Source organism: Channa argus, chromosome 7 (assembly GCF_033026475.1).
Source record: "Channa argus isolate prfri chromosome 7, Channa argus male v1.0, whole genome shotgun sequence".
In the NCBI taxonomy this organism is placed as follows: domain Eukaryota; kingdom Metazoa; phylum Chordata; class Actinopteri; order Anabantiformes; family Channidae; genus Channa; species Channa argus.
Genome location: NC_090203.1, coordinates 208,181 through 229,621, shown reverse-complemented (window position 1 = coordinate 229,621; position 21,441 = coordinate 208,181). Strand labels below are relative to the sequence as shown.

Sequence of the window (21,441 nt, the reverse complement as noted above, 5' to 3'; positions counted from 1 at the left end):
TTAATTTTAATTCTAAATTCAGCCTGCGCGCACCTGCTCTGACTTCCTGATGGGGGGGCCCATAGTAACCTGTGGCTGATAAACTAAAACCCACAAAAACCATATTAACGAAGTTCAAACTGTCACCCCAAACAATTATTATTGTCAGCAAGTTTGTACAGAGAAAAGTAGCTACAGGTGAGAAACACCTGTCCTACAGGTAAAAACAGCCACCAAGCCAAAGATGTAGAAATCACACACAAGCTACAACACACAACACTGTGGCAGGTAAAGACATTATTGTGGTCTAAAGGTGCTTCACATAGGCCCCCTCATCTCTAAATACCGCAGTAGCAGTGTGCAGCTGTTTGTTCGAACTGTAGCAATCACATTACTGCAGTACTGCTTGTTTAAGACTTTGAATACATGTTAGAATTAAAGGAATTTAGACCATGTACATATACATGACAAAATAATGTACTACAATCCTATAGCAATTGAGACACAGGGATTAAAATTTGACTTTTAAAATAAATAAATTATAAAATTTTAAATAATGTTTGACTTTCTAAGTCATCAATAAAGAACAAAAATGTAAAAAGTATTAAAGCGCGAAAATGTTTTTCGTCTTAGATGTGAAATAAAATATTTGCGGATTTTTAGCAAACTCTTGTTGAAAATAAAAATGAACATCTGTATTGTTTCCACCATCAATGTTTTAGGCTTTTATTGTGAAACAGGAAGAGGAAGTTATGAGTTTGCAGCAACAGGACATTACAATATAAAAAGTACTAGATGTGGAAACTGAACCGTTTCTTCTAACAGTTTGAAAGTGTTAAAACACAAACGGTCACACTCACTTTTTGTTGAACTTTGACCCTGAATTAGGCAAAATCTCAGAGTCAGTGAATGTGCCTCAGCCTGATAGTCTGATGTAACAAAATCAACTTTTTACATACAAAAATGTTGTTCGGTAGTATATACTAGCTTAAGCGTAAACTATCAGTACAAACAAGCGGAGCTGAAATTAATGGTCATTTAACACCACAAACCATTAAATGTTTATGTTTTAGTCTAAAAATTATTATTTATAAACAAAGTCTACTGTATACTCATTTAACTGCACACATTAATATGTCGGTGATTACAAGAGAATATTTAACTGGAGAAGTATATTTTCCTTATGTTTCTTTAAGCTTTGTACCATTTAAAATTCAGGACCTTTATTTTTGGGTTCCTGACACATGCTGCATCTCTCTGATAATTACAGACAAACAGTTGCAGAACAAGTGCAGATTCTTTAATTTGTTCTTCAATATAACATATATTATATTTTCACTCAAGTAACATTTTTAGTGCAGGAATTCTATACATATTGTTATTTTCACAGTGTAGTATTAGTACTTTTTTGAGTAACTGAACACTTTCCTTACTGCATTGTAATTAGATATTGGTTCAGTCTCCAAACTCGTTTTTTAATGTAGGTCTTTCAGGTTGTGTCTGCAGAATGCGTGCTTGAACCCAAATAGCTTTTTAACCTCAGACCCCCAACCACCAGCACATGCAGCCATTAGAACATGAACAGGGGATTATTGTGGTTTTACTTCACCTCTATAGAGGCAAGCAGTAGGACCCTGAAGACTCCCTCCACTTCCTACTGCTTTAAATAACTGCAGCAGCTGATTGGCTGATGCTAATAAAGTCAGAGGGAAACTGATCTGTCATCTCACCTGTCTGCACAGAGCAGGTGAGCCTTGACCAATGAGACGGAGGCTCTGGTGTGAAATGCAGCCGAACCTGTCAGGCAGAGCAAGCAAGGGCGGACGAGCCCCATAGAGTAAGAGTGGCAGCTACCTCAGAGAGAGGGAGAGAGAGAGAGAGAGAGGAAGCTGTGACACGAACACACACACACGGGTACGTCCAGCAGGTCATACATGTTGGTCAGAACACTCTGTAACATCACTGTGATGACATGAATCAGCACACGGACAGGTACACAGAGAACAGGTATGTTAATGTGTCAAACGAAACTGAGGTGGTCTGTGTGTGTGTGTGTGTGTGTGTGTGTGTGTGTGTGTGTGTGTGTGTGTGAGAGAGAGAGAGAGTTTCCTGTTGAGCAGAAAGCGGAAGTTAAACTTGTGTTTTTGATGCTGATGTTGGTTCTTCTTCACGGTCAGCGAAGGGTTGCTGTGGTATAAGCTGCTCGCTTTTTGCCTCCTGTGGATTTTCCAGGGTCAGGTTCAGACCCAGGTCAGGAGTTTGTGGAACATGATTTTGAGCTCACAACCTGTTGTTCTGTAGATCAGGTCCTCCTAGTCACTGCACTTGGTTCTGTTTCCAGGACCAGAAAATAGATTATCACCAGTGATGGAGAAAGTATTAAAATACTTTGATAAGTAAAAATACTAACACCAGCCAGATTATAAAATCCTTTGAAGTCCTGCATTTAAAATCAAATTAGTTCTGTGTAATAAAACATGTTCTGTAGTCTGTGACAGAAAAATGCAACTTGTTCTATGGTTCTATTAATATTATTCCTGTGTTTGAGGTCTTTAACTGATGAAGCTTTAAGAGATATTTTAGGTATTGTGACAGACTACTGTGGTTATGGAGTAAGTAACTGGTAATTTTCTTTTTGGATTGTTGAGTGAGTAATAAATCAGACAGCAGTGAGTTTAGAGTGACAATTGTAGCAGGTTTTTTCAGTTCAAACCTTTAAAGTATTAACACAATCAAATGAGTGAAATAAAAAACTTTTCAAATTTTAAAAACTGCAAGTGGGAAATACAAAATTGTAATTTTAACAGTTGAAAGTAAATTTTCAGCCCCACTTGTGTCTCATGGGAGTCATACTCCAGTAATGCACATGTACCTCAGACCTCTACTTGAGTAAATCTATGTTCATAATCAGACATGTTTATTTATTGTTCATTAATAATAGTATTATTAATCTTGTTAAACTCGTATGGTCACTGCTGCCCAAAAACACACCACCACCCAAGACTGACTATACAACACGTGTTCCTGCACAATGTGATCTGGTCTCTATCTCTGGATCCTGTTGGTTCAAAACATCAGTCACATTGAGTCAAACAGCATCAGTCAAAGTGAAGCGAAGAAGCCATTGAGGAAATATGCAATGTGAACAAATGGTGGATCCAGTATCACTATCACTGATGTCTCCATCCAGTCTTACTTTAAAACAACTGCAGTCAAATTCTGAGGGAAACTCTCAACCATTCCAGGAACCTTTTCCAGAAATCCTGAGGCCCCCTGGAGCCCTGTAACGTTTTTCAAGAACCATGGAACTTTCTCTGATATCAAAACAAAACACTGGAACACTGGAACCTCTTAAAAAAACGAATTCCTTGAAAACACTTCCCAAACCTTCCTGAAGCTTTATAAAGAACCATAGGACCTAAACAAGCTTTCCTCTAAAGAACACTTGGAACTTCCTGCAGCACTTCTGAGAAAACACTAAGATCCTCCTCAACCGTTCCTTCTCTTAAAAACCTGATCAAGTACCTCCTCAAGATTCATTAAACCTTCTCCGTACAAACATAAACCTCTGTTTGAAGTCCTGCTATTTCAAGAACTATTAAACCAAATTTGAAATTCTCAAAGGACTCTTAAGCACTTCCGGACCCTTGGTAATCCTGGAACCTTTAAACACTTTACAAACCTCGTTATGAACCCTGAGCCGTCCTCTGGACCCTTTCAGGATTTCTGCAACCATCTCAGGTCCTGAATTCAAGACTTACATTTTATCTTACATTTTTCCTTAAGAACCCCTAGAATCTGTGAAACCTTAGTGAATTTCAACATTTCTGGAACCTCCTTGGGAATCCTCATTTAAACACCCAGTAACTTGCTGCAGAGCCATTATCTGAACAGGTAAGTGCTTGTGTAAGGACAGTTTCTTGGTGGTGTTGCATGTTTAAATCCTACTTCTCACAATCTCACCCTGAAAACACCACAGTGGAAACATGAACACCTGATTTCCTTCACCTGTAACCTGAACACACCTGACTAGGCACACAGGTGTGGTGACATGAGCGGGTGTGTCTCAATCTTCTGCCTCAGTAACAACAAATAGAGAAACAATAGAGCTCTGACTTAACAGTCAGAATCAGAGCAGTCAGACAGGTCAGTTCACTGTGATTTGATTCAGATTTTATAGGAAGTGCGTTAAGATCTGTTTATGTATCTCTGTTTTGACTCACTGGTCTTCATGTGTTAGAGTTTACTGTAAGTTCCAGTTTGATTTTAAAGATGAAGTTTGAGATTATAAATGTGTCAGTGAAGCAGGTGAGTCCTTACAGGTGTTGGAACCATGTCCTGTCTCAGTCTGATGATTCAGCAGTTGTTTCAGTTTGTCAAAGAATGTAGTTTTAACATTGTACCCCCATTTTACATACTGAAGTTCATAAGTGAAAAATAAAAAAAAAATTGTTACAGATCAGTTACACAGTCACTAACATAAACCGAGTGTAGCAGAAACCAAGGGTCATTCTGTGTTGCACAAATAAGTTTTTTACTTTTTCCAGCCAGTTTGTGTCAGTGAGGCCTACTGTTTGTCACCCCATGCTCTACAAGCTGAAACATAAAACATGTTAGTAATATATAAAAGATATAACTTTGCCTTTTAAATGTTAAATATAGAGTTGTTGCAGAGTATTAGAGGCACGTCACTGAGCTCCTGGTTTTGGCTTAGAACCAAGAGACCAGTCCTGAACCCACAGGTTCAGACTCATGAGAACAGATTTGGTTCTTTTCTCTCTGTGTCCAATTGTCATAAGACAACCAAGAAAGATTTTAACACTCCAACAGTCTCTGAGACCAGTCACAAACTTCCCGCAAACTGAGTATATGAGCAAAGGAGAGTTTTCTCTGTGTTTTTCTGTCTTGGAGGATTAGGAAAATTAAGAAGTGTATGCATAAGTGTATCAATGGCATCATCGATGACAACAAATAACTGCCTTTCAAGTTTTTGCCTTTGAAGTTTGCCTAATGAGCGGTCAGGAAAATTAAGTTTGTTTACAGCTATTGGAGCTAACGGACGGATGTGGATTACAAGGTAATGGGGCAGTGCAACAAGTTAGTAGTGGAAAGTTGAGTGTGTAACTGGAGGTAAACGGTTTACTACTGTGTTCTGTGGAATTTATTGGCTATCATATCAACGTTTTCTGTTGAAATACTTTATCAGCTCAATTGTGGAACGTGGCATTCAATAAATGCTCTGTTTGTCATACAACAACCTCTGGAGTGGATAATTGTAGTGGACCACCAAACACGAGTAAGCCTGCCTCTACACCTAGATCAGATTATCTTCAGTGAACCTGAGCTATGCTGTTTTCAGGATTTTATTTCTCCATCTTTTGTACCTGCAGGGCTCCTGTAGTGGCTTCGGGTCCCCTCAACATCCAGGGCATGGAGCTTAGAGAGGAGTGGCAGGACGATGGCTTCCCCAGGTTTTTGACCTTTCACCTTTGTGCTAGAAAGGAAACACTGAACTAACAACCTAACGTCTGTCTGTAGTGTTTCTGTCCTAGTGGATGAAAAGCAGAGCCTAGTCTAAATCTGAATCAGAGATTTTGAAGAAGCTGTTCTTAGTTTCTTTGTATGTGTACAGTTTGCTCTAATTGACGTTTACTTGATGTTTCTCTTCATGTGGTCCAGGCCTCTCCCAGAGGATTGTGGGAGTCCAGAAGAGACACAGATCCCACCAGAAGGGGGGCAGCAACCAGGTAATTGTGAGACTACATTTACATTAAGCCACATAAATTCTAAAATGACAAGATAAAGTGTTTCCACAGAGTTGACAGGTCTGTAAACTGCAGATGCCGTTTCCCACATGAACTGGTTTAATCTGAACATGGTTCCTTGCACAGAACTCAGATGAGGTATACAAACTAAGATGTAAATACAAGATGAGGGACATAAGCTACTCAGGTTGTGAGAGTCTCTGTGGCTCAGAGCTTTAAATAAAATTGTGTTTGGTGCTTAGTCCTTTTTTCTTATTAGCTTTTTATCTACAGATGATGACAGAACCAGTTAAGCCTTCTTCATTCACACAGTACATGCAGAGGAGTAGCTACTGTACTGCGGAGTTCACAGTTTATAATAGGTCTGTAAAATTCCTGTGAAGCAGTAATTACTGACAGTGGGGTGAAAATAATTGACTGCTTATAGTCAAAAATAATAAACACAAATTTTGCTTTATAATTAAAATTTTAATTTACTAGTGAAATTATAGGTGTAGGTTATCTCTCTAATTTCACCCCCTCCTTTTGTGCCCCGCCTCCCTTATGAGCTAGCCCCATCTACTAGTCTTGCCCTATCAGGAGCCACTGGTGGCAGGACTAAGAAGCGTCTGGTGGCCCCATCTCTCAGTCTGACTCTGAGCCACAGAGACTCTCACAACCTGAGTCACGATGGATTCTCTGCCGCCGCTTTGTCAGGGACGCCGGATGATACGCCTTCCCTGGACATTAACCTGGAGGCTCTGGAGACACCTTCTGACAGCGAGACAGGAACTCTGCCGGACAGCACCCATGAACTAGAGTGGGAGGGTGAGAACTCCACGTGCTGGGGTTATTTCTATCTTGTTTTAATTGTTGTTGTTGGGAAGTTGTTTTTGGTTTGTGAGGTGGATCAGAGATGTAATACATCTCTGAGTCATCTGGATAGAATCGGACACAAAAACCCAACAGGTCCTGGCACTGAACTGTGTTGATCTTTGAGCTGTCTCTGACCTGTGACCTCTTTCTGACAACTTTGACCTTTCACATCTGTCTGACAGATGATCTCCCCCGGATAGGAAGGGGTGGGGCTGTGGGGGTGCTGAGGAGTCCAGTGGACCAATCAGAGGGTCTGATGGAGCTGGACCAGGTAGACAGTAGGGGACGCCGTTGGAGGAGGTTCTGTATTTCTGGACAGGAATATCATGTAAACATGAGTGTCCTGGAGCCGTACCTGCAGGTCTTGTCTCATGGAGGTTAGAAGTCAAACATTGTGGGATTCCTTGTTGAACTAAATTGTATTTTTTTGTGAAGCTTTAAGTTTAACTGAATGTGTCTGATATGTTGTCAGGATACTATGGAGATGGGATGAACGCCATCATTCTGTTCACTTCCTGTTACCTGCCGGAGAACACAGTGGAGGACTATGACTACGTCATGGACAACATTTTCAGGTGAACCTGTTTCTGAGGGTTTTGAGGGCTTCACCAAAGTTTCACTGAGAAAAATGTACTTCTATTGAATAAAGACCTAGACTATGGTGGAGTGAAACCTGCAAGATGGGCACATGCACCTCTGTCACTCTAGGTAGCTAGATAGATATTTTATTCATCGCAACGGGAATAACAGGTGAATGAGAACGATACTGCCCCTCTCTTTGCAGCTTACTGTCCACCACAATACTCTACAAACAGTCTAGTCTAACTAGATGATTATACAGTTGTCCAACTGAAGTTTACTCGTGGACACTGTTGGCAGAATAATTGTACAACATATATCTTTTTAGGCTGTATAATTTGGTCGCCCCACATTTTGCCATCCTTACAAAAGTGCTGCACTTACCTGCTTCAAAGTCTGAAATAATTATAAATTATACTGAAAATTTAGTGTGTTGATTTTTCATTTGAGTCTCAGAACCATGTTGAACATGGTGGTTTTCCCGGTGAAATGTGACAGTGTCTGTGCAGAGACAGAGACAGAGACACAGGGACCATGACCTACTGTCATGTACTATTGCCTTTTTAAATCAAGCAGTACCTACAAGCACTGACATTTTAATTCAGATCTTAAAGACAGAGGATGAAGCAATAACACCACCTCCACCAGCTATTTCACCTATGTGGCAGGTGGTGGTTAATAAACAGTGACAGTTTAGTTCAGTAAAGCTGCAAAAAATGTTTATGTATTGTGTGACAGTGGATTTCCACATTAACAAAACGTTTCCTATAAGTTATGTTGTAATGAGGTGATATTCATCATCATCATCCTCATATAGTGGTTATCCAGGTCACAATTGAGCGTGTGTGTGTGTCTGCAGGTACATCGTGGGAACATTGGACCTGATGGTCTCAGAGAACTACCTGCTGGTCTACCTGTGTGCCATGGCTCCTAGGAACAAGCTGCCGGCCATCAAATGGCTGCATCAGTGCTACACCTCCATTGACAGAAGGTTGGCTGGGTTCACATGTGGGAACAGCCCTGTGGGGTTGAGCTGTGTTGCTAAAGTCAGAGGAAAATAAAGTTTTATGTTGCTGTTAAATCTGTGGGTAAGATGCCCCCCACAGAACTCCACCTGTGGGCTCTAAATAGCAGGGTGGGGTTTTTTGTGTGGCCCGTGTCTCCCGAAGTCACCATCTCTAAAGCCCCACGTTATGCTGAGCTGACTCTATTTGGCACTGGTTAGTTTTTTAGGAGGTGCCTTGAGAGGTGTATGCATTCACAACCAAACACTGAGCATCTTACTTGTTTCCATGATGACAGGTGTGTGATGTGTGCCTGCAGGTTGAAGAAGGACCTGAAGGGGCTACTTGTGGTCCATCCTGCCTGGTACATCAAAGCTCTCGTCACATTGGTCAAACCCTTTATCAGGTGAGCAGCACGTAACCACATCTACCTGCTTACTAGATCTAGGTAACCATAGCGACAGTTTAGTCAAGCCCAGTTTGATAATAGATTACCCTGGTCTGTACTGACTCCAGCAAATAGCCGCTACCACTCCAAAATGCAACTCCTGTGTACTCACCTGTAAGTAAAGTGCCTATTGGGAAGTGACCTGGCAGCAATTGGAATGAAAGCACTAAGATTTAAAGCCTTTGAGCAGCCTTCTGTGTCACAGGGTTTAGCACAAACACAACTGATGCTGATACTAGGTTCTATAGAACCTTATGATTCTAAGATTTGCATTTTGATGGAATTGATTTCTGCTGCTGTCACACTGTACAGTAACATTACACAAAGCATCAGCATAAATCATCCCAGGAATGAAGAGAAAACCATGATTTCATCAGTGATCAGCTTTTTGTATGTTCATATAATAATACAGATGGTTTAGTGTGACCTGCACTGTGCCTGGACTGGAAACCTCTAAATGAACCTCTCATCACTAACCAAACAGCAGATACCTTTTTGACCTCTGACATTTGACCACAGTGAGAAGTTCAGCAGGAAGATCCGATTCGTTCAGAGCCTTCAGCAGCTCTCTCAGATCATCCCCACAGACAGACTGCAGATCCCAGATGCCATACGCCAGTAAGAACCAGCACTCTTCCATTTAGCTTCTGTCAGGGCTCTCCTCTTGTTCTACTGTGGTACTCTGTGGTTTTTCTTTGTTTTTCCTGGGGATCTCCTGTGTTCTCTCAGTGGTTCTGCTGTGGTTCTTTAAAGATAACCTGACCTCCATCCGCTCTGCTGCAGGTTCGATGAGAAGTTGAACAGATGACGATCACAGACTCTCTGAAGATCCAAGAGGTCAAAGGTCACCAATGCTGCCTGTATAGAAAGCAAAGACGGGGGGGTTTATTTATACTGTCTGTGTGTGAGTTGGGGGGGTAGTGAGGTGGTAAGTTAAGATCAGGTGGAGCTGCTGTGGGAATCTTCTGTGTAAAGAAGAGTAAATGTATATCATGTGTAAGCACTAAAACATGTTCCTTTAATAAAAGCTGCCAGCAAACATTGTTTTCACATGTTTGATGTCTGAAGACACAGAGTGAAGAAATATTCATTAAGCTGTTGATTCTTACAAAAAGAAAAAGGTAAATGATAGAGGTGATGAGACGTTTGTGATCATTAAAACCCAAACCTCTGTGATGCTCATACACAAGAGGCCTTATGAATTAAATTAAATTCACCTAAGATCAAACACAGCTCAGAGAAATCAGCTGAAATCTTCACTCTTATTCAAGCTGGGATGACCTGCAACAGTCTGGACTGTCAGCAGGGGGCGGTCTGTCCCTGTAGTACCAGGATCATTCCTCCTCCCATCAGAACCTCACTGTGGGCCAATAATCACAGTGTTTACTGTAATAATAATAATATGACAGTAGTCTTTATTTAAACTTTCTACCGTATACTATACTAATTATATCAAGGAAGCTAAATGTCTTACTCCTGTATTTGCCTGCATTGATGATTAATACTGCAGTACTGTAATATTCTTACTACAATATTATTACAGTACCGTAATACGTTTTTATTGCAATACCAATATTATGAATGAAGGTAAATGCTAGATTATTGCAGTATTAATAATACTGGTGTTAAATCTCTTTCTATTCTGACTCTGATGACAAGGCAGGCTACAGCCCCGACCCGCACACCCCATCCACCCCCCGCACCACGGGCAGTCCACGCGTCTTCTCTACACTTTAATTGGCTACAATGCTCCAACCAGCGCTAGCTGACCTATCACAGAGCTCCGTCCTCCTGGCTCTGTGCACCCACGCCTTTTGCACGTGCTGCCCGGTGAGCAGTAACGGGATAGCGGGACTCCACCCCCCTCCCCCCCCCCCCGCTCTCACCATATAAAATGTAGCTCAGTCTGTTTACAGACGCAGTAACGTCACTTAAACGATAACAATAAGATCAGGTCATATTTGTTTTGATGGCTGAACAAAACGTTTTTATTTTCTCCATCTGATTTAATACCCCGCACCCATCGTCACTGAAACGGTTCCACATTTTATCAACATTTCCAATCGCCCCCGCTCCACGGTCACCGCCGTCATGGTTCTGTCCACGGGTAACAAGCTCCGACTCTTCCAGCTGTTCTTCTCCGACCCCGTCCGCCCCTTCTATAGCAGCGGGGACAAAGTGTCCGGGACCGTGCAACTGGAAGCGGCTCAGCGCTATAGAGTCACCGGCCTCCGAATCACCGCCGCCGGCTGCGCCCGCGTGGAACACCGCGGCGGGAAGAACCGCAGGAGTCGCTGCCAGGAGGTGGAGTACCTGAAGTACGAGGAGGAGCTTCGGCTGGAGGAGCTGCTGAGTAAAGGTAGATGGTCAGGACCTGATCAGATTACTGTGGGGCAGACGTACTTTTACCTGAGTATAATTAGAGCGTGTTTCTAGTACCAACAGACTAATGTTGGGGTCCAGTTAGATCCAGTTGTGTTTCAGTCAGCAGCTCTGTGAACAGCCCTGTGATTAGATCCCTATCACTGATATAAAGTTCCTTGCCAAAGTATTCATACTCCTTGAAAATTTCCACATTTTGCCCATTCTTCTTTGTAAATAGCTCAAGCGCAGTCATATTGGATGGAGAGCGTCTGAACAACAAGTCTTGCCACATATTTTCAATTTGGATTTAGTTCTGGACTTTGACTGGGTCATTCTAACACATGAATATGCTTTGATCTAAACCATTCCATTGTAGCGATGTATGTTTTGGGTCATTGTCCTGCTGAAGGTGAACCTACGCCCCAGTCAGGTTTTCTTCCAAGATTGTCCTGTATTTGACTCCATCCATCTTCCCATCAACTCTGACCAGATCTCTGCAGCTTTTCCAGAGTCATCATGGGCCTCTTGGCTGCTTCTCTGAGTAATGCTCTCCTTGTCCAGACTGTCAGTTTAGTTGGACAGCCATGTCTTGGTAGTTTTGTAGTTGTGCCACACTCTTTCCATTTCCAAATGATATATTGCACATTGGTCTGCGAGATGTTTAAATCTTGGGATATTGTTTAAAACCTAATCCTTCTTTAAACATCGCCAATACTCTCTCCCTAAATGGTAAATGTTGATTCCCATTCACACACACGCACACGCACTCACACACTGATGGCGGTGGCTGCCATGCAATGTGCTCACCTGACCAACCAGGAGCAACTTGATGTCTTGGCCAAGGACACTTCGACATGTAACCGCAACTGGGGATCGAACCACTGCTGTGGACAACTGCCTTACCAACTGAACTACAGCTGCCCCAGGTTTATCCCTGACCTTTCTGGTGTGTTTGTTGGACTTTATGACATTGTTTGTTCACTAATGTTCTCTAACCTCTGAGGGCTTCACAAAACAGCTGTATACTGAGATTAGAGAAATGGTCTACACACAGGTGGACAATTGGTTCGACTGGATTTTAGTTAGTGGTATCAAAGTAAAGGAGGCTAAATACAAATGCACGCCACACTTTTCATATATTTATTTGTAAATCATTTGAAAACCATTTATCATTTTCATTTCACTTCACAATTATGTGCCACTTTCTGTTGACCTATTACATGGTACTGACCTGTGCATGAAAACGTTTGTGGGCTCAGCAGATAGTCTAACCTACAGTGAACGAGTTAAACCTGCAACTCGCTGCCTTGCTCATTAACTGTCCCCTGTCTGTCCACAGACTCTGATGGCTGCTTCCTGCTCCAACCCGGGAAAACCTACAGCTGGACGTTTGGTTTTGAGCTGCCACCACCGGGGTCAGACTCTGATTATTGATTAATAATAACTGATCTGTTATTGATTAGTGATGGCAGTGACTGATCATGACGTGTCCTGTGCTTCATCCTCAGGCGCCTGGTATCATCGTACAAAGGAAAGTTCGGCTCTGTCCGTTACTATGTTCGTGCTGTGGTAGGGCAACCTTCCCAGCCGGCTTTGCAGTGTGAGCGGGAGTTTGAGGTGGAGGAGCCGCTAGATGTGAACCGACCCGATCTGCTGGTACCAACACACACATGAACACATTCACTCAGAATTATGAGGGAACTAAAAGGGTTTGTTTATTCAGAACCGCCAAAAGTACTCTTAATACTGCATGTTTTTTTTTAAGGAACCATTTTATAGAACAAAACTGATTCGATAAGTAACATTTTATAAATGGTTCTTTGAGAATTTCTAAATTCTCAGAACAGTTCACTGACAAAACATCACGTTTAAAGTTGAAAAATGATTTAAATAATCACAGCTACACTACAACATGAAACACTCAAGGTTAATCTGAGAAAACGTATGTGGACAAATGAAAATGTCTTTTAAAAAGCCAAATGTTATGACAGACACAGACCTATTTATGTCTGCAGAGGCTCACCTCATCACCAGCCAGTACAGAGTACTGGTCAGTACAAAGATGACCTTTAACACACATGCAGCCAAATGAACCCCTTTCTGAGTCACGACTGTTTTGCTGAGTTTAACCTTCTGATTTCACTCATCATCAGTTTTTTTTCTTTCACTTCATCTTTATGAAAGTCTGACTCATATTTTCTGAAGGTTTAACCATTTCTAAACCATCACCATGTGATCTATGAACACATTAGATCATAGACAGGAAATGAATCTACTGTTACGTTTAAAAGTCCACTTGTTGTTTTTCAGTCAGTGCAGATAGCTCAGTGTGATGGAGGCTCCTTTCTTAGGTTGATTGATAAAGGAAATTACATCATAATGAAGTGTTGCTGTTAATTTGTCCACCCCATTGAAATGAGTGAGGTGCAGCTGTAGCTTCTCTCTGAAACAGTTATCGACTGCACGAAATTGTAGATGTTCCTAATGAATTAACCGCAGGCTGCCAGCTGATCTGAGCAGAACACGCTTGTGACTAGGTGTGTCTTCTCTTCTCAGGCTCCGGCTGCAGCCTCCAAACAAAAGAACATCACCTGTATGTTCATCCCTGATGGTCAGGTATCCATCAGCGCTCAGATCGACAGGAAGGGATTCTGCGAGGGGGAAGACATTACAATCAACGCCAAGTTCGAGAACACGTGTTCCCGTATTGTGGTTCCAAAAGCTGCCATTGTCTCCAGACAAACCTACCTGGTCGACGGATACGCCAAAGTAAGGCACGGACATGCTATGACCTTGGATAACCTGTCACGAGAACAGTCCTGACGCAATGTTTGTCTTATCGTGCAGGTGCAGCGTCAGAAACTGTCGGTGGTTCGAGGAAACCACATCATCTCAGGGATGTGCGACATGTGGCAGGGAAAGACCATCAGGGTCCCCAAGCTGAAGCCCTCGCTGCTAGGCTGTGACATCATCAAGGTGGACTACGCAGTCATGGTGAGACCATGACATCATTCAGTCAGCGCCATAAGTATGTGGACAGAAGCACCCTCTTGTTGGCTGCTTAGCCTCCGCAGTGGGCCAACATGTCTTTGCCAGAACTAAAAGAGGAACTGTGGAGGAATTACAACCATTTTTATTCATAGAGGCACAGTTTAAATTTTATATCCATAAATCCTGTACAGTCTGTGACTGAAGGCTAAAACCAGGTGCTGGTTTCGTCCCTGATGATGCTCTGACACCTCTGTACTGCAGCTTCTTCATTTCCTGGTTCCATGTTTTTACCTTCAGCAGTTAAAAAGCAGCTCAGATGACTCAGTCATTAGAACTGTCCACCTGTTCTAAATAGATGAAGTGGAACACCACAGTTGTTTTCTGTTGATGTTCCTGAACTCACCAACTGGTTCTTTTTAAGAATAAGGAAAACAGATGACGTGTTTTTTATGATCAGTTTTGTTTTTTTCCGTGTAAATAGTTTTAAATGAACTAACCCTAACCGTAATGAATAACACACCTCCTCAGCAGCACAGTGCTAACATACTTTTGATCCAATAGAGATAAAGTAGCTTGATCTGATGAAGGAAAATTACACAAATTAAATTAAGAAAATATAATTCAAAATAAATAAAGCCGATGAAATTAAATGACCTGATATGTGATGAAACCCAGGCTAAACATATGAACCCCCCATGCTCCCCCACAGATCTACCTGCACATTCCGGGCAGTGAAAAACTGATCCTGGAGCTGCCCTTCTTCATTGGCACCATCCCACTTAGTGGCGTCGGCAGCAGGACCAACAGCATGAGCAGCCAGGCTGGTACCCTGGGAAGTCAGGCCAGGTCCATGAGCAGCTGGGCCTCGCTCCCCTCTGCCCCCCCAAGCTACAGTAATATCCACAGAGACCTAAGAGTGGATGGCCCCCAGACACCATTGCTCTACAACTACGATGGCGGCGAGGATGATGATGACGAAGGGGGGCTCTTTATGAGCGCACCTATAATGTACTACCCCCCTCCCCCCGCGTACAGTGAGGTGGGACGACACCTCCCTCACACACACACATACACACACACACACACACACACACAGATTGTTTGGTTTCCTGTTCTCCAGCTGAGGAACTGAGGTGATGACAAAAAACAAAACAAGACAAAATGATAAAGTGAATAAAAGGAGTAAAGCACAATATGACATTGAGGAAAACACAATAATGAAAACCCAGATAGATTAGAATGGCACAGGACAAAGAAGGAAAATGAGAATTAAACAAAATGCGAAAAATACATCAAAGGAGAAAAGACGAGGTGAAATAAAACAAAGGGAATAGAATCAGGATGAGACTGCGGCAGAATGAAATGAGGTTAAAAAACATAAAATAAAGATATTAGAGATGAAAGGGACTGGATGATAAAACCTTTCATTTTGTCTGCAGGTGGATCAGGACTCTGTAAACCCTCCTCAGGTTCTTCAGGTCTTCTGAGGACAGCTCGACTGATCAGGACTGGAGATTAACTTGGCTTTTGATGTGAAATATGTTTTTGTTGTTCCTATTCTGATTGTGTTTGTGATTTTTTTTTCAATAGAAACTATGTAAATATTCTGTAAATAAGATTTTTATTTTATTGTGTTTTTTTATACAATAAATCAGTTTTAAGTGACTATAAATCTTTCTACTTACTACTGAGTGGAAAAATCGTACCACAAATTGTGACAACAGCAGGTTCACGTTCAGAGCTGCTTCATACACAGGACATACTGAGTTACTGATCTTTAACAGGTCCTCATACTGATAAATGATCCTATTGCTGTGAAGATCTTTGATGATGTGATCAGCAGCAGTTGTCCTGTCGCACAATTTAAATAGAAATCAGATTCTACTGCAGAAAAAAAACCCTGAGCAAACAGCGAGGTATGTCCAACTTTAAATTATTCTTCATTTTATATTGATTACATCTGGAGTCAGTCTCCTCTCACATCAGGAACAGTACTGATAGTAAGGTAAGGTCCTGATTCATTTATGTAGGACAAATGTAAACTGTAACAACAGATACAGCAGATACCAGACCAGCCTATTAAGTTGTGCTTACTTTTAGAAAAGTGTTGGTGTGTTGATCAAACTGATAAGATCCAATGAGACAGTTCATGTTTGGACTGAGACGTGTTTAGACAGTGTCTCTATGGGTTATCCAGTCAGGGGGACATTTCTGGACCTTAGACGCTGTTTTGAAGTTCAGGGTTCACCTCTCGGGATTTGGTGGAGTTACTGTACATTTCTGTGATTACTGAGGCTGCAGCTGTTCGGTCTGACCTTTGACCTCTGAGCATAACGCAAACTGCGCTTGACATGTTTCACACATCAAACACACGATCTTTGAGAATAATTAGTTTAATAAACCTGTAGATTGTTGCTCATCATGTTACCCTTGACCCACATATCTCTCACACAACCCTTCTCCCCCTTCTTCCGCTCTTTCTTTATGGAGTTGCAGCCCTGACCTGCATGACCAGCAGTCAGACTTCACTTTGATTGGTCAGCAGGGTGTGCCAGGCCACGTGTGATTGGCTGATGTCTTAGACACTCTTTGAGTGTGATCAAGCTTCTGAGTCAGCACCAGATTCCTTTTTCCACATTTAGGAGTACCGAGCTAATACTAATGTTAGCTCTGAGTCAACCAGAATGGAGGTCAAATGTCACAGCAGCCTGAGGACAACACGCTGCACACTTACAGCCACAGTGAACACACCAGCAGCCAATCACAGCACAGCAGGTAATTAACGATCCGATAATTAAAGAGGTGACCCTTAATAGGTGTCATTAAACTCACCTTGTTTTTCAGGTCCCACTACAGGAAACGTTTTCCAAAATAAAAGTCTAACCAGTATTTGAGGGTGTCAGATCAGATCACAGTGGGTTTCCTGGAAGAGGACACGAGGACTGAGTTATTTCTGGACGCCCAGCATTAGCTTTGCCATTTGACCAAACACTGTGCCACAGTGTCAACATTATGCCATGAGCTTACAGTCAAACTTCTGCATCAGGCTACAAACACTTATGCATTATCCAGTAATTTTACCTACTTAGGTACATTTTTCAGAAGATGATAGTCTGTGCTCATTACTAATTCTGATGGTGAATGCAAGACTTTTGCTTAGGAGTATACTGTATATTTAAACTGAAGGGTTTGAAAACCTTCTGTCTTAATTACTGGAGTATGAATGTGCAATATTGACATCAAACAGTGATTAAAAATAAATAATTAACCTGTTGGGAACAGCTTGTTACCTGGCAACACTGTTAATTGGGATACACGACAGGGAAAAGCAGAGATCACGGATAAAACACCTCTCTGCTAAAAATGCTAAAAACTTTTTCTCACTGATTGGACACAATCCTCTAATCTGCCCAGCGACAGCTATGTGCATTACTGTAATTGCCTCAAACATTTCTGTGACTTTTAGAAAGAAAAAAAGTGAAAAAAAAGAAACAGAGAGTTGAATCACCTCAACATGTTTGTCGTCCAGCTGACATTCATTTCTCTCTTATGTCCTTAGATGATGATTTCAGGTAAAAAACTGCTGCTATAAATTCTAGTTTCTTCAGGGTTAAACACAGTTTGTAAACAACCTGATAATCCTTAATAACATGTAGTGCCTGTTGTGTTTGTCTCCTTGGCCGATGTCAAGTTTGGTGAGGGCAGAGGATAGTGTTTATCTGCAGCACTGTTCATCTGACATTATCCAGCTGATGTCTTTTATCATTAAAGGAACAGTTTTTTGTTGAGCTCGTTTTGAAATATCTGTATTCAGAGGCTCCAACATCTGGTACCAAAGTCGTCACCAACAACTGTTGTTTGGGTGACACCCACCTGTGGCTGTCAGACACTAGGATGCATTAAATAATCACAGAGGTCTGTGAAAAGCACCTTTCCTCCGACAGAAAATTTAAGATTCCAAAAATTTATTGATCCCATAGAGAAATTGTGTAAGAAAGCTTTGTACCAAACTTTAAAAGACTCTTAATATCCACAAGTCTTTCAAGTTTCTCTGAGCTCTGACTTTGAGGTAAACTTAACACATCATGACCTTTACCACTTACCCACATTTTCTAAAATATAAATTTAAAAGCGAGAAAGTCTCCCACCAACAGTCCTGAACCCAGATGCTTCCACACATCCTGTTTGACCTGAACAGGACCAACTAATACACAACTCTAAGGTCAAATCTAAAGAAGGCATAACCTATCCATAATCTTCATGTCTCATGATTTTCCCCTAAGGCTTTGGATGACACTCCCTGTGGGCACTGGCCTCCTACATCTCTGGGTCAACCACATTTCCTGAGTTCTCTGTTGTCTTAATTGTAGATGATGTCCAGGTGGGCTACGTTGAGTCAGAGGGTTTGACGAAGGTTCAGTTCTGGTTTAGGGACAGGAGGCCATGTTTGTGCTGTGGGACATTTTCTCAAACATAAAGAGGTGACTAACTAGGATCAAACACTTGGAGTCCATGTCCAGCAGAGGATGACCGCCTTTCTTTCTGTGTCCGGACACTCAGGCAGCTATTGGACCTAGAGAAATGCCTTGTGATGCGGCTGGTCAGACATCAAATCTGGCTTATAACCAAACAGGTGCTGGGAGGGCATCAGCTTTAGTGTGTGGCCACGTAATTCTACCCCCGCCACATTAACGTGTCAGTGCTTCGGAACGGCTGGCCTGTGGATGAGGGTGAGCTGACTGGGGACTCTTTGCTGCCCAATCATAATGGACTCTACTAGGTGAGGAAGACACTCATAGTTTGTGATAAGGAGCTGAAGAAGGAACACAACTACACATCCCCTGCCTCTCGCCTGAGCCTAGACAACCGGCTGATGGTGAGCTTGAGGGCTGAATTCACATGTTTACACAGGGTCCATATCCTCTCTGCTCCAGCTGGACAGGGGGTTGGTGGGGTCCTGCTGCTGCTGTGGTGCAGGAGGAAGAGGAGAAGGTTGTCTAGGGAGAGAACATGGGGGTCGACATAGGAAGACAGGAGAGGTGAGAGTCTGATCTCTAAACTAAAAAACCTGAAACTTTTTGGACATTTGCAGGAAATAAAAATGTAGCAACAGCCTTTATGCTTTTTTGTTAAACTTGCAGTTAAACTGCAGATTAAATGATTGTGGTACAATGATTAGTTTAGGTAATTACTTTGACATAGAAACCCAAGATCAAAATGATTAATGGCAGTAATTCTGCTGTGCCACATGCAGAAATTGTGCACTGTTGCTCTCTCACACATTGATCCAACTGCCACAAATATAAAGATGCATTTCCACCAGAAGGTTCTTTGTACTTTCCTTCAAAGAAACTTTACTGGAGTGAAAGTCCCTCGGGTGCTTTGTAACTTACAGTTCCACACCAGGCCTAAAGCCCCTGGAAGATTAAACAAATTAACCCCTCCACTGTCCCAAATGCCCCCAAAAGGGGGGCAGATCAAGCAATGTTTTATTGATTGGGCCAGACCTGGGCACAAATATGGTGGCACATTTGAAAAATATTTTAACTCGAAATGTTCATAAACAAATAAAAATAAACAGTTGGGTAGGGGTAAAAATCCATGATTTGTAGGAATGTAGCAGAAATGGTTTTGTTTAACAAAACGTGAACTCCCCTTAAATGTACATTATAATAAAATGTCATCTATTTTTAATGATAGTGATAGTGATTTATTTTAGCTGCAGATCTGCTTAGTTGTCCTTGTGCTGACGGTTCTAATACAGGTACCTACCACCTTTTCAATCTGGCTGGGGGTTGCACCTTGTGTGGGCATTCAAAATTATGAGGATGACCCATGCCAGCCCTCTGGCCCGGTCCCTGACGAAAGTACCCGATCCTTCTGAAAACACTACCCCAGACTTTTTTAGGTAGTAGAATTATGGTGAAAAACAAAAATTATAAGCTGGTTCCTCCAGTGGAAGCAGGTAGAGGACCTAAGTTCCACAAAAGGTTCCTGGTCCTGAAGAAACGTCCCTTTGGTGGAAATGGGGCTAATGTTGCCTTAATGTTAAAATGTGACAGCAAAAATGTTTATTATATAGTAAGTGTTTCAAACATCCAATAAACTCCAGTTTTGTCATGTCATTATGAGAAACTGAGCTACTGAAAACTGACAGCTGAAAGGACTCCCACCCCTCTTATTTAGAATCAGTCTGAAAAAGACAGAAGAACAATGAATGAGGCCATCACACTGTTTTCATCGCCAAGTCATTTTGCAGCCTTTACCTTCATACAGAGGCTGTGATCCAGATCTTCAAGATGTACATATAGTAAATGTGTAACTGTACACATTCAGTGGGCATACATCTACAAATGCTAAATCCAGGTCTGCCCCCTGCTGGACAGACATACTATAACATGTTTTTGAAAGAACGTGAAGTTAGATGGAGAGAAGTGTGTTTAGGCACTGAACACTGCTCCACAGTGGGGTAATGAAGGAGGAGACAGGCGCTGGATTTCTTTACCCTGCGACTGGCTAACACTGCCCATTATGTTTTTAGTGTTTGGAAAAGTGACAATGAACCAGTTCTGCCACATCCTTCTAGATTAAGCCTTTGCGGACCCTGAGTGCGTGTGAGAGAGTTAAATCAGATGGATGGTTTGAAGACACAAATGTTAAGTACCCCCTTCATCATCAGATGCACATGTACTGGTTCCAGTTTGTTGCAGATTCAAAGAGAGAAAAAAGAATCAATCAGGTCCATGACACACATCCAAATATTTCTCATAGAGTTGGCATTCAATAAGGTGGCACCACACCATCAGAATGTCCCCAGAATTAACAAGGAACATTTTACCACTTTACAGTTATGTCAAGTTAGCTTGCAGACTGGAAACAGGGATCAGCAAGCCTTTACTGGGGTCAGCCTATATGCTAGACTAATGCTTGGCCAGATGCTGTAACCTGAGAATAGTAAAGTTTTAAAAAATATTGAATTTTGCAACACACACATTTGCAGCTTGAGAAAAACTGTGTTTACAAGTATTCCACCTTAAACCGAGTAGAATCCTTTAAAAAATTAATAACTGTCCCCTCAGACATTAAACTGATGCACAATTTCTTTTTAACAAGCTTCAATGTTACTTAAGTTCAACAACAAAACTGTCTCCGTGATCTTTGAACTAAAGCTTGAAGATAATGTTAGTCTAATATGGCAGCAGGAACCCACGGCCAACCCACACAAATTCAATTGCCAAAAACATACATATTTTATATAAACCCTAAAAACCACTTCTAGATGGTAGAGTTACAAGTTATTCACATTCTTCTCTGTCAGTGTGCATTCATTGTTCTCTTTAGCAGAATCAGCACCAGATTATTTTCACTTAATATATATTATATTGTTTTATAACTTACTCACATATTTGTGTCACATTGATGTAGTTACTTCTGTTGTGTTTAAATCACTCTCAGA

General features: G+C 41.7%; 2 protein-coding genes and 1 pseudogene across 7 annotated transcripts; all 3 read left to right on the top strand.

The window, feature by feature from the left end:
- Positions 1-1,677: 1,677 nt before the first annotated feature.
- bnipl (BCL2 interacting protein like) lies at positions 1,678-9,690 on the top strand. Of its 5 annotated transcripts, none has more exons than XM_067510737.1 (10): positions 1,682-1,986; positions 5,370-5,450; positions 5,659-5,726; positions 6,441-6,551; positions 6,782-6,976; positions 7,072-7,174; positions 8,038-8,169; positions 8,481-8,588; positions 9,150-9,248; positions 9,414-9,690. In XM_067510737.1, the coding sequence occupies exons 1-10, from the start codon at positions 1,952-1,954 to the stop codon at positions 9,436-9,438; spliced, it is 957 nt and encodes a 318-aa protein (XP_067366838.1). In that variant the 5' UTR covers positions 1,682-1,951; the 3' UTR covers positions 9,439-9,690. The 5 variants fall into 5 exon arrangements, with proteins under 5 accessions (XP_067366835.1, XP_067366837.1, XP_067366838.1 ...); XM_067510732.1 differs by having other exon boundaries at positions 1,683-1,986; positions 6,297-6,551; positions 9,414-9,689; XM_067510733.1 differs by having other exon boundaries at positions 1,687-1,986; positions 6,297-6,551; positions 8,502-8,588; positions 9,414-9,687.
- Positions 9,691-10,531: 841 nt separating this feature from the next.
- LOC137130497 (thioredoxin-interacting protein-like) lies at positions 10,532-15,656 on the top strand. Of its 2 annotated transcripts, none has more exons than XM_067510730.1 (7): positions 10,532-10,989; positions 12,334-12,409; positions 12,503-12,650; positions 13,551-13,763; positions 13,842-13,988; positions 14,695-15,024; positions 15,425-15,654. In XM_067510730.1, exons 1-7 carry the CDS (start codon positions 10,722-10,724, stop codon positions 15,470-15,472), a joined length of 1,230 nt encoding a protein of 409 aa, XP_067366831.1. In that variant the 5' UTR covers positions 10,532-10,721; the 3' UTR covers positions 15,473-15,654. The 2 variants fall into 2 exon arrangements, with proteins under 2 accessions (XP_067366831.1, XP_067366832.1); XM_067510731.1 differs by lacking the exon at positions 10,532-10,989 and adding an exon at positions 11,001-11,940 and having other exon boundaries at positions 15,425-15,656.
- Positions 15,657-18,279: 2,623 nt separating this feature from the next.
- On the top strand, positions 18,280-19,961 carry LOC137130170 (uncharacterized; annotated as a pseudogene).
- Positions 19,962-21,441: the final 1,480 nt, after the last annotated feature.

Bases quoted from the DNA above. Each gene is read 5' to 3' on its own strand.
- bnipl (XM_067510732.1), top strand. From the start codon at position 1,952: ATGAATCAGCACACGGACAGGTACACAGAGAACAG. The intron at 5,727-6,296 runs GTAATTGTGAGA...CTTATGAGCTAG, and splicing joins AGAAGGGGGGCAGCAACCAG to CCCCATCTACTAGTCTTGCC. The intron at 8,170-8,480 runs GTTGGCTGGGTT...CCATGATGACAG, and splicing joins TACACCTCCATTGACAGAAG to GTGTGTGATGTGTGCCTGCA.
- LOC137130497 (XM_067510730.1), top strand. From the start codon at position 10,722: ATGGTTCTGTCCACGGGTAACAAGCTCCGACTCTTCCAGCTGTTCTTC. The intron at 13,764-13,841 runs GTAAGGCACGGA...CTTATCGTGCAG, and splicing joins TGGTCGACGGATACGCCAAA to GTGCAGCGTCAGAAACTGTC. The intron at 13,989-14,694 runs GTGAGACCATGA...GCTCCCCCACAG, and splicing joins AGGTGGACTACGCAGTCATG to ATCTACCTGCACATTCCGGG.